Genomic DNA, 12,419 nt, shown 5'->3' on the forward strand with positions numbered 1-12,419 from the left:
TAGTTTAATGTATGTGTTTTTCTTGGTTTCCCTGAAGTTTCTCTGCACCTTCAAAAGAGTAAGAATTTCTTCTGAGTTTTTGTTATTCTGTTCTAGTCTGGTTATTGAGTGATAATAGATTTTCACTTTGTTATTCTGCAGACACGGACAGTCTTTATCAACAAAACAATGATATATTTTTTATGTCCAAGTTATCTTCTTTTGTTCTTCTATATAGCTTTCAGGCATTTTGAAAAGTAGTTTTTTCAATTATGCTAAACTTTCATTAGTAAGAAATAAGCATTGTTTTTTTCCTTAAGACAAGAATAGAAATATAAACTAAGATAAGAAATAAACTCATCTGGCATTGCAATTGCTTTATATTGTGTTCATTAAACTTTACTCTTAAAGTTATCATTGAACCTATCTTTTCACCTTCATCCAATCTAATACTTGAAATTAGAAAGTGATAAGTGAGAACAAAATTAAACAAATGACATAAATATTGCATTTAACTTTAATGATGCCTCCATTTACTGTTAGATATTTAAATGAAATAGTTTAATGTATGATGACAAGAAACCTGATTGAAGTTTTCACCACTGTATCTATTTCACCACTATATCTCAACATTATGAAAAAAGTTCATGTTTTTGTTTATGCCAGGAAAGTCCAATTTGTATAATTACCTAAATGAGTCTGGGCAAATAAACACTGAGAACGCACCTTTATTAACTTATATATGTTTTTTAAATTACTTTGTGTATTAATTTATAAATTACTGTGTGTATTCATAAAGTATGGATCATTACTTACTAGCTGGAGATGACTACAGGACTTTGGTGTAGACCTCATCAACACTTTAAAATTCAATTAGAATTTACTAGTAAATGTGATCCAGATAACTTCCACAAAATGAATACCTCATGAAAAACAGACCAGTTCTATTGTTGCAAAATAAAAATAGAAAATGGGAGCCAAATATCTGGATAATAATACCCATTTCAATCACTTTCTCAAATGTATTATATATGTTCATTTTTAACAATTCCTCTTTCATCATTTTTTTAGGCACAGCATATAGTGTGTTGAGGGCTTCCCAGGTGGCAACAGTGGTAAAGAATTCACCTGCCAATGCAGGAGATGCAAGTTCAATCCCTGGGTCACAAAAATCCCCTGGAGAAGGGAATGGCAACCCACTCCAGTATTCTTGCCTGGAGAATCCCATGGACAGAGGAGCCTGGTGGGCTACAGTATACAGGGTCGAAAAAATCTGACACAACTGAAGTGACCTAGCACACACAGTGTGTTTAACATATGCTGTTTTAGCGACATAAATTCTACTTAAGTCAACGTGGCCCACATCACTTTCAGAACTCCTCTTCCTTATGGCCAAAAGTTACAAAATACAGATTTTAAGTAGTCTCAGATTTTAAGTTTTGCACATATTTGGTTGTATTCTGTTTCAAGTTAGAAGGATTATTTAACATCAGAAAACAACTTTTTTTTCTTCTTTCAGTTTCAAACAACTATAAAACTTGGTTAAAATTCAGAAATTACTAGTTTGAAGAAACAGTAGATCATATACAAAGAAATGAAGGGGCTAAGTAAGCTTCCTGAAAAGGAAATTTCTTGAGAGAGCTCTGAACTGACTCCTATAGTCAGTTTGCACTGAGGAAATTTGCAAAAGCCTAAGAACAGTGAGGGAAACCCAGGTTCGGTTCCTGGGTCGGGAAGATCCCTTGGAGAAGGAAATGGCAACCCACTCCAGTATTCTTGCCTGGAAAATCCCATGGATGGAGGAGCCTGGCAGGCTGCGTACAGTCCATGGGGTCGCAATGAGACGGACCCTACAGAGTGACTTTGTTTAAGAACAGACAAAAGGCTTCTGTTCCTGCCAGGGATAGAGTAACTTTACATGCCTATGGCCAATTGGAGGCCAGTTCCCCTCTCAGAATACTTGTCAAATTCAGGGACATTCCAGTTGGAAGATTCAATGTTGAGAATATGCCAGTTCTCCTCGATCAATCTACTGATGCAATAAAATCCTGAAGAAAACTTCAGCAGATTTCTTTGTGAAACTGACAAGCTGGAAATAGAGAGACAATACTAACCAAAGCAATCTTGAAAAAAGAAAAGAATAAAACTAAAAGACTTAATTATCAGATAATAAAACCTATTACAAAGTATAGAAATTAAAGACAATTTGGTATTGCAGGATAAACAAGGAAAAAAATTGAAAAAAAAAAGCCTTGAACATAACTATGGTCATCTGATTTATGAAAAAAATGACAGCTCAGAAATAGTGGAGAATGGAACTTTTTTCAGTAGATGGTACAAAGACATCTGGATATTTTTATGAAAAAATAATCTCATCCTAACCTCATTCATATTAAAAAGTTAATTTCATGAGAATTATAGCTATAAATGTAAAAAGTAATTGATTTTTTGAAAACACTACACAACAGTATTTTCATCACTATGCTGTATGCAAAGAATTAAAGAGAATACAAAAAAATTCAAACCATAAATGAAAAATATTGAAAATTAGACAATTAAAATTTAAAGGTTTTGTTCTTCAGAGATATCTTGAGAGTTAAATTGCAAGCAATAGAATCAGAGAAGATACCTGCAATACATACTTCTGAAAAAGCACTTAAATCCAGAATATATAAGGAACTTCTAAAGAAGATCAGTAAGGAAAAAAAGGCAAATGCCCTAACAAGAACAGTAGAAAAGAGACTTATGTACTTCACAAGAATGTACTCTGATAAAAATGAACAAGTGAAAATGGACTCATTTAATTAATCTTCAGGGGAATCCTAATTAAAGTTACAATGTGACATCACCACACACTCACCAAAATGGTTAAAAGACAATATCAAATGATGACAAGGATTTGGAGCAACTGGAGCTCTCACTCTTCACTGCTTTTGGTAAAACCACATTAGAAAACTATTTTGCAATATCTAATAAAGCTAAATACATGTGTACATCTTAACCCATAACTGTGTAACTCCTAGGAATTTATTGAACATAAATGCGCACAAAGAGAGCAAAAATATTCATAGCAGCAGTACTTAAAATATCCATAAACTGGAAAATACCAATGTCCATCAACTGGAGAATAGAAAAACAAATCATTGTACAATAGGGTAATACAAAGCAATGAGGTAAGTTAGAACAGTATGGAAGGGGTGGACTTTTACAAACATATGAATAATATTGTATAACTCCATTTGTGTGAAAGCTTAAAAATAAGAACAGAAAAAAAACACCCCACACTATAATAGAAATCAGAAGAGTTTTACCTTTACAGGGTAGTGACCAGATAATGACAGGAGGGGGCTTCTAGGGTTTTGGTAACATTTTAGTTTTAATTTAGGTTCTGCTTACCAGTGTGTTCACTTCCTGAAAAGTTATTGAGTTGTACACATATGATTTGTGCCCTTTTCTGATGTATATTCAAAATAAAACAATTTTGAAAAATTGTAAACTTACCATTATTACTAATTTCTTGAATATAATCAAAGAAGAATCCCACAAGAGAAAGTTTGAGTACTCAAAAGGTGTTTTATGAGGAATACTGATACATCATTTTAGTTTGTTCTGAAAAGTATTCTTTCACTGGAAGTTAACTTAGCAAAAGCTTATTCAGAACTTCCAGTAACTAAAAACTGGAAATACAGAATCAATCAGGAGCATTTCTGACTTAAAAGGAAACTGATACATATCAAGTTAAAGCTTGGAATGAAATGGCCAATACTGTATGCAATAGTAAATAATGACGCCTGGTGGCGCCACAGCCTAGGAGTATGAATGAAAGGATCTGTGACTGCCCCGGCAGCCATTAAAGTGGGAATCAGAGCCCCGAGTGCTTTCTAAAAGAAGGAAGCAATTTACATAGGATCTAGGGGCAGAGATCTCTGAGAAGGGCGTCGTCCTAGTGCAAGTCAGTCAGATCAAATTCCATTTTATTTAACGAACTGATCTGGATTGATTGTATATCGAATTGAAGCAACTACCTTCTCGCATCGGGTCTGGATAATGGAGACTGCGCCAGCAAAAACGCTACAAAAAAGGCAAGTTATCTTTCTTGCTATATTGTTGTTTTTGTGGGAGACTGGCTCTGAACAAATTAGGTATTCCATGCCAGAAGAAACAGAAAGTGGGTCTTTTGTGGCCAACCTGGCAAAAGACCTGGGTCTCAGGGTGGGGGAACTAGCCACTCGGGGCGCGCGAATCCATTACAAAGGAAATAAACAGCTCTTGCAGCTGGATATAACGACTGGGAATTTGCTTCTATATGAAAAACTAGACCGGGAAGTGTTGTGCCGGGCAACAGATCCCTGTATACTGCATTTCCAACTATTACTGGAAAACCCGGTGCAGATTATTCAAGCTGAGCTGCAGCTCACGGATATAAATGACCATTCCCCAGAGTTCCTAGAGAGAGAAATGCTCCTAAAAATCCCCGAGAGCGTCCAGAAAGGGACTGTGTTTCCTCTGAAAATAGCTCAGGACTTTGACATAGGTAGCAACACGGTTCAAAACTACACAGTCAGCCCCAACTCCCATTTTCATGTTGTCACTCATCATCGTGGAGATGGCAGAAAATACCCAGAGCTGGTGCTGGACAAAGCACTGGATCGGGAGAAGCACCCTGAGCTCAGTTTAACCCTCACCGCGCTGGATGGTGGGGCTCCGCCCAGGTCTGGGACCGCTACAGTCCGCATCGAAGTCGTGGACATTAATGACAATGCTCCAGAGTTTTTACAATCCGTCTATGAGGTACAGATTCCAGAGAACAGCCCCCTAAACTCCTTAGTTGTCGCTGTCTCTGCCCGAGATTTAGATGCAGGAACATATGGGAAAGTAGCCTATGCTCTATTCCAAGGAGATGAAGTTACTCAACCATTTGTAATAGACGAAATAACAGGCGAAATTGGTCTGAAAAGGGCATTGGATTTCGAGGCAACTCGATTTTATAACGTGGAGATTGCAGCCACAGACGGTGGGGGCCTTTCAGGAAAATGCACTGTAGCTATAGAGGTGGTGGATGTGAACGACAACGCCCCCGAACTGACCATGTCGAGACTCATCAGCTCTATCCCAGAAAACTCCCCAGAGACTGTGGTGGCCGTTTTCAGTGTTTCTGATTCAGATTCCGGGGACAATGGTAAGATGGTTTCCTCCATTCAGAATGATCTCCCCTTTCTCTTGAAACCCACGTTCAAAAACTTTTACACTCTGGTGACAGAGAGACCGCTAGACAGAGAGGAAAGAGACGGGTACAACATCACCATCACGGTCACTGACATGGGAACTCCCAGACTGAAAACCGAGCACAACATAACCGTGCTGGTGTCCGACGTCAACGACAACGCCCCCGCCTTCACCCAGACCTCCTACACCCTGTGGGTCCGCGAGAACAACAGCCCCGCCCTGCACATCGGCAGCGTCAGTGCCACAGACACAGACGCGGGCGCCAACGCCCAGGTCACCTACTCGCTGCTGCCGCCCCCCGACCCGCACGTGCCCCTCGCCTCCCTCGTGTCCATCAACCCCGACAACGGACACCTCTTCGCCCTCACGTCCCTGGACTACGAGACCCTGCGGGCCTTCGAGTTCCGCGTGGGCGCCGCCGACCGCGGCTCGCCGGCGCTCAGCAGCCAGGCGCTGGTGCGCGTGCTCGTGGAGGACGCCAACGACAACGCGCCCTTCGTGCTCTACCCGCTGCAGAACGCCTCGGCGCCCTGCACCGAGCTGGTGCCCAGGGCGGCCGAGCCGGGCTACCTGGTGACCAAGGTGGTGGCGGTGGACGGCGACGCGGGCCAGAACGCCTGGCTGTCGTACCAGCTGCTCAAGGCCACGGAGCCCGGGCTGTTCGGCGTGTGGGCGCACAACGGCGAGGTGCGCACGGCGCGGCTGCTGAGCGAGCGCGACGCGCCCAAGCAGCGGCTGGTGGTGCTGGTCAAGGACAACGGCGAGCCGCCGCTGTCGGCCAGCGTCACGCTGCACGTGCTGCTGGTGGACGGCTTCTCGCAGCCCTACCTGCCGGCCCCGGAAGCGGAAGCGGCGGCCGCGGCGCCGGCCGACCCGCTCACCGTCTACCTGGTGGTGGCCTTGGCGTCGGTGTCGTCGCTCTTCCTCTTCTCGGTGCTGGTGTTCGTGGCGGTGCGGCTGTGCAGGAGGGGCGGGGCGGCCTCGGCGGGTCGCTGCCCGGTGGCCGAGGGCCACTTCCCGGGCCACCTGGTGGACGTCAGCGGCACGGGGACCCTGTCCCAGAGCTACCAGTACGAGGTGTGTCTGATGGAAGGTACTGGGACCGGCGAATTCAAGTGTCTGAAACCGATTCTTCCCACCTTCCCTCTCCAGGGCACTGTGAGGGAAATGGAGGAAAACCCCACCGTTCGGAGTAGTTTCCTATTCAATTAAGTATTGGATTATTCTTTCATTAAGCCCTACTTAATAATTTTGGTAATCTATTTTAACTTAAAGATACATGTTATTGATGCATATTATTGATGGTAAGTTTCATGATTGTTTTACTACTACTCCTCATTGTGAAATTTTAAAGAGTCAGACAGTCGGTATTCACTGTATCTTTTCATGCGTTAACCTTACAGTTTTTAAAATATTACTCTCCACTATATTGACAATCTAAATGAAAAGTAAAATTTTATTTTACTGTTTAGCCGCTAAATCATGTCTGACTCCTTGCAACCCCAAGGACCGTAGCCCACCAGGTTCCTCTGTTCGTGGGATTTCCCAGGCAAGAATGTTGGAGTAGGTTGCCATTTCTTTCTCAAGGGATCTTCCTGACCCAGGAATCAAACCTGAGTCTCCTGCATTGGCAAGCATATTCTTTACAGCAGAGCCACCAGGGAACACTAAAATTTTATTTGCATAATTTTAAAACATTTTAATCATTTATCCCTTTTATAAAATTTATATTCCAAAGTCCTCAAGATTGAATCTCTAACTAGTAGTGACAGCTGTCATCACAAGTGACATGTAGGGACATGTTTAAAATATATTTGATAGTTTTTTTAACCCACCAATGTAAGTCTCATTTTTTGGGTAACTCCTATAGTGTGAAAAACTAAAAATAGATGCTAAAGACGGCTAAATACTAAATAGCTAGTCATATTTATGTGCATTTCAGTATATCACAATAGTACATACACATTCTATCAATACAGACTTCAAGTGTCAACACATTAAATTACAGTTTTTGAACTTCATGTAAGTATATGATCGTCATTTAAAAAACAAGTATAAATGCTTAATAAATATTTACTAATGTTATTAACAGTCCAATAGTGAATTTTTAAAATAAACTTCAAGGAATAAGTAATCCTGATAGTCTCACTACAATATAGTATCCTTGCCAATAAATAAAAGTATTAAATATCACCCTTTTATTTGCCTTCTAAACAGAAAACTCCCTCATTCACCCTAAACTCTATTACAGAATATAAAGTGCTTCTGAGTACATTTCATCTCCTTGTCTTTGTCTAACAATTTGAAAGTTCAAAAGTATTTTTAGGAAAATCCAGATTATATTTTTTCAAGCTCCTGCGCCTATTTCTCAAGCTTCTATATGTGTGTTCCCTCCCAAGACCTAAGTTAGTTAACTAGTAGCAGGTTATTAGGTAATGTCAGATTTTTCTCTTTCACTGATGTATATGCACCCTTTACCTTTGTTAGCCACAAAATCATTTACTTTCACAATTTAACCCATATTTGGTTTTGTTTTGGTTATATTTGTAGTATATTATGAGAAGTCCCTCTTTTCAACTTCCCATCAAAGTCAGGCAACTTATTCTAGAGTGGCAAATGAGTATTTTCTTTTTATTCTTAATGCAACTGGGCTTAACTAAATTATATTTGGCTGTGTTCTGTGTTCAAATAAGTGAACTATCACAGCTCTTTTGTCAGATGATCACCAATTAGGGAGTGTAGGGGAAACTTACACCAGATATTTACCCTCTCCTCCTGCATTCTTCTTTGGGGGAGTTGTTGCTTCTGCTGTTCTCACTCCAACCACATGACTTTAGGTGGTACAGTGGATTTTTTCAGTAAATCCATCTGCATAGTCCCAGAGGATATAAACATACAGGGGGGTGGGCCCTATTTAATGCTGACAGGTCAAAACCTTTCCCTAGAAAGTATATCTTTGACTTCATTGGCTTTATTGCCTTCTTCGTGTTTGCAGAAAGACATTGCCTGAGTTGAGAACTTACAGTTGGTTTCTAATAAAACAGTCATTTCCTTTCACTGGGGTATGTACCAAATGAACTTATGAGGGAAAAAAAAGTCCAAAGTCTCTGTATCCCAGAGACTGAAAAGTCACATTTTCCCAGAAGTTCCAGACACACTGCAGTTTTTTGGGGAGTAAAAACTGGATTTAAAAATGTATAACTTCTTCTAACACCATAGAATAAATTAGTAATTTTGTAATAGAATGTAAGCTTTGCAAGAGCAAGAATTTTTGTGCTTAATTTACAATTTTATCCCGAGAAGCTATAATAATTCCTGCACAGAGAAATACTTATTAAATGAATAAATAAATTTGTCTTGAACTGAGTTCTGCGTACCAAACTTGTACCTTTAAAGGGAAAATGAATGTAGATTTAGATAAATAACTTATTTTGCTCTCACAACTACTGTTAGCTACCTGGACAAGACTGCATTACAGGTGCGGAGGAAAGGAATTTATAACATTTTATGACCCACACAGTATGTTCACTGCAATTTTGGTATATATATTATGCTTTGAAATGAAAACTCCCTGAAGTTGTAAAGAAGAACGCTTGGTGGCGCTGCAGGCTAAGAGAGTGAAAAACAGTCTGCAGAGTCCTAGACTCCATAAAAGCCGATCTGTTTCTGGTAGCTCACAAAGGAAATATTTACACGGCTGGGGATAGGTTTCAGAGAGGCAGCTATCCCCTTGTCAGTCCATGATAAAAAGTAACTCAAAATTATTGAACCAAGATAGCAGGTCTGGCGCAAAACAATTACTTTATGATTAAATACTGCATCTTTTGGACTCAGAACAATGGAGACACCGCTACCCAAAGTGACTCAGAAAAGGCAAGTGACCGCTATTATCATTCTAATATTATTGTGGGAGGCGGGCGGTGAGATCATTAAGTATTCAGTTCTAGAAGAGAGGGACAGTGGCTCATTTGTGGCCAACCTTGCAAAAGATCTGGGGTTGGGCTTAGGGGAGCTGGCTTCTCGGGGCGCCCGGATTCTTTTCAAAGGGAATAAACAATATTTGCAGATCGAGCAGAAGAGTGGGAATTTGATACTAAAAGAAAAACTGGACCGAGAAGATTTGTGCGGTGACACGGATCCATGTATACTGCATTTCCAGGTGTTACTGAAAAACCCGGTGCAGTTTATTCAAGGTGAATTACAGATTCAAGATGTAAATGACCATGCCCCGGAATTCTTGGAAAATGAAATCCTCCTGAAAATATCAGAAAGCAGCCATCCAGGGTCTGCATATCCTTTGAAAATAGCTCAAGATTTAGACGTTGGCAGTAATACAGTGCAGAACTACACAATTAGCTCCAACTTCCATTTCCACCTTTTTACTCGAAATCACAGCGATGGGAGAAAATACCCGGAGCTGGTGCTGGACCAAGAGCTGGACCGTGAGGAGCAGCCGGAGCTCAGGTTAACCCTCACAGCGATGGATGGTGGGTCACCGCCCAAGACCGGGACTTCCCAGGTCCTCATCATAGTCCTGGACATAAATGACAACGCCCCTGAATTTGCTCAGCAGCTCTACCAGGTGCAGGTCCCAGAAAACAGCCCTATAGGCTCCCTTGTCATCACTGTTTCTGCTAGAGATTTGGATGCTGGGATCCATGGCGAGCTGTCCTACTCATTTTTCCATTCCTCAAATCAAGTCATTCAGGCCTTCGAAGTAAACACAGCCACAGGCGATATTCGATTAAAAAAACAGTTGGATTTTGAGGAAATTAGATCTTACCATATGGAAATTGAGGCCTCAGATGGCGGCGGTCTTTCAGGAAAATGCACTGTAGCCATAGAAGTGATGGATGTAAACGACAACGCCCCTGAACTGACCATATCACTACTCATCAATGATATTCCAGAAAACACCCCCGACACTGTGGTCGCTGTTTTTGGAATTTCAGATTCAGACTCCGGTAACAATGGCAAAATGATGTGTTCCATCCAAGACCATCTCCCTTTCCTTCTGAAGCTCACTATAAAAAACTTTTACACCTTGGTAACAGAAGGAGCACTGGACAGAGAGGAAAGAGCCGAGTACAACATCACCATCACAGTCACTGACATGGGAACCCCCAGACTGAAAACCGAGCACAACATAACCGTGCTGGTGTCCGACGTCAACGACAACGCCCCCGCCTTCACCCAGACCTCCTACACCCTGTGGGTCCGCGAGAACAACAGCCCCGCCCTGCACATCGGCAGCGTCAGCGCCACAGACACAGACGCGGGCGCCAACGCCCAGGTCACCTACTCGCTGCTGCCGCCCCCCGACCCGCACGTGCCCCTCGCCTCCCTCGTGTCCATCAACCCCGACAACGGACACCTCTTCGCCCTCACGTCCCTGGACTACGAGACCCTGCGGGCCTTCGAGTTCCGCGTGGGCGCCGCCGACCGCGGCTCGCCGGCGCTCAGCAGCCAGGCGCTGGTGCGCGTGCTCGTGGAGGACGCCAACGACAACGCGCCCTTCGTGCTCTACCCGCTGCAGAACGCCTCGGCGCCCTGCACCGAGCTGGTGCCCAGGGCGGCCGAGCCGGGCTACCTGGTGACCAAGGTGGTGGCGGTGGACGGCGACGCGGGCCAGAACGCCTGGCTGTCGTACCAGCTGCTCAAGGCCACGGAGCCCGGGCTGTTCGGCGTGTGGGCGCACAACGGCGAGGTGCGCACGGCGCGGCTGCTGAGCGAGCGCGACGCGCCCAAGCAGCGGCTGGTGGTGCTGGTCAAGGACAACGGCGAGCCGCCGCTGTCGGCCAGCGTCACGCTGCACGTGCTGCTGGTGGACGGCTTCTCGCAGCCCTACCTGCCGGCCCCGGAAGCGGAAGCGGCGGCCGCGGCGCCGGCCGACCCGCTCACCGTCTACCTGGTGGTGGCCTTGGCGTCGGTGTCGTCGCTCTTCCTCTTCTCGGTGCTGGTGTTCGTGGCGGTGCGGCTGTGCAGGAGGGGCGGGGCGGCCTCGGCGGGTCGCTGCCCGGTGGCCGAGGGCCACTTCCCGGGCCACCTGGTGGACGTCAGCGGCACGGGGACCCTGTCCCAGAGCTACCAGTACGAAGTGTGTCTGATGGGAGGTACTGGGACCGGCGAATTCCAGTTTCTCAAACCTATTGTCCCCAGCCTCATGAGTGAAGGAGCTGGTATGGACACCACGGAAAACTCTTAACTTTAGAAATCGTTTGGGGTTCAATTAGGAATCTCACTTGACGAGAGATGATCAGTGATCATATTCACTAATATATTAATTTCCAACCCTTTCATTACATGAATAGCTTACATATTCACACATTCGTTAAGTATTGTCCTATTTATAGTTTGAAGTGTTTTACATTCCGAATAGGTGGTTTTTATTGTTGCTCTTTTGTCGGGTTTTATAAGCCCTTAACGTTTTGCATGGGAGATCAAACATTTAGCAGAGAAATGGTGTTTCTCAAGTTTTGGAGGGTCAGATTTTTCTAAGTCACAAGTGTTTTCAGGTTCCTGATAGTTGAGCTTGTTCGTTGATATCTTGTTACAACTAAGAGAATTGTGTTTTACGATTATTATCGCATGTCTATTATAAATGATGGCTTTTAGTTTTAAAATTTTTTCACTTATGCAAAAAATTTGTGACCTTGTAAATTGCTGGAGTTCTGTAGTGTTGTTTCAAAACACTATTGTCTTTCCTCAAATGAACTAATATTTTATCTGAGTGCTGAGTATTTTCTTTAAAAATTGGTATCGTTTAATTAGACCATCTACTATAATTTCAAAGGATTTAATCCCAGTTAAGGAGAAAAAAGTTGGTAGAGTTATGATTTCTTTTTTGTAATAAATGGCTTTTAGTATGATTCTTTTAAAATAACATGTTATTTTAACATTTAATAAGAATAAAAAGGAAGGCAAATTAACATGATTCTCCCACTCAGAAATAATTTTCAACATCATCCTAAAACATTTCCATGATGCTTATAATAGATGAAAATAATATAAAATGGATCTGTAATAAATTCCTATCTTTATAATTAAAACTATCAGATTTTACTTGAATAAAAACAAAATAATATGAAACTACAGAACTTGCTTATGCTTATATAAATAATCCCTACAAGGTTAACAAACAAGAGTGTGATGCATATTAAAATATTAGCATCACTTAACTGCCCTCTTATGAATGAGCAAATAGGGACTTCCCT

General features: G+C 42.5%; 1 protein-coding gene across 2 annotated transcripts; it reads left to right on the forward strand.

Annotated features, from left to right (window-relative positions):
- Positions 1–946: 946 nt before the first annotated feature.
- On the forward strand, positions 947–12,074 carry LOC145510285 (protocadherin beta-17-like). 2 transcript variants are annotated; one of them, XM_081501075.1, is made up of 2 exons: positions 947–4,770; positions 9,788–12,074. In XM_081501075.1, exons 1-2 carry the CDS (start codon positions 4,027–4,029, stop codon positions 11,408–11,410), a joined length of 2,367 nt encoding a protein of 788 aa, XP_081357201.1. In that variant the 5' UTR covers positions 947–4,026; the 3' UTR covers positions 11,411–12,074. The 2 variants fall into 2 exon arrangements, with proteins under 2 accessions (XP_081357201.1, XP_081357200.1); XM_081501074.1 differs by lacking the exon at positions 947–4,770 and having other exon boundaries at positions 6,170–12,074.
- The last annotated feature ends 345 nt before the right edge of the window (positions 12,075–12,419 follow it).

The sequence above is a fragment of the Giraffa tippelskirchi genome, chromosome 6 (assembly GCF_054371585.1).
Source record: "Giraffa tippelskirchi isolate mGirTip1 chromosome 6, T2T-mGirTip1v1.2.pri, whole genome shotgun sequence".
Classification (NCBI taxonomy): Eukaryota; Metazoa; Chordata; class Mammalia; order Artiodactyla; family Giraffidae; genus Giraffa; species Giraffa tippelskirchi.

Bases quoted from the DNA above. Each gene is read 5' to 3' on its own strand.
- LOC145510285 (XM_081501075.1), top strand. From the start codon at position 4,027: ATGGAGACTGCGCCAGCAAAAACGCTACAAAAAAGGCAAGTTATCTTT. The intron at 4,771-9,787 runs GTACAGATTCCA...CAGCTCTACCAG, and splicing joins TTTTACAATCCGTCTATGAG to GTGCAGGTCCCAGAAAACAG.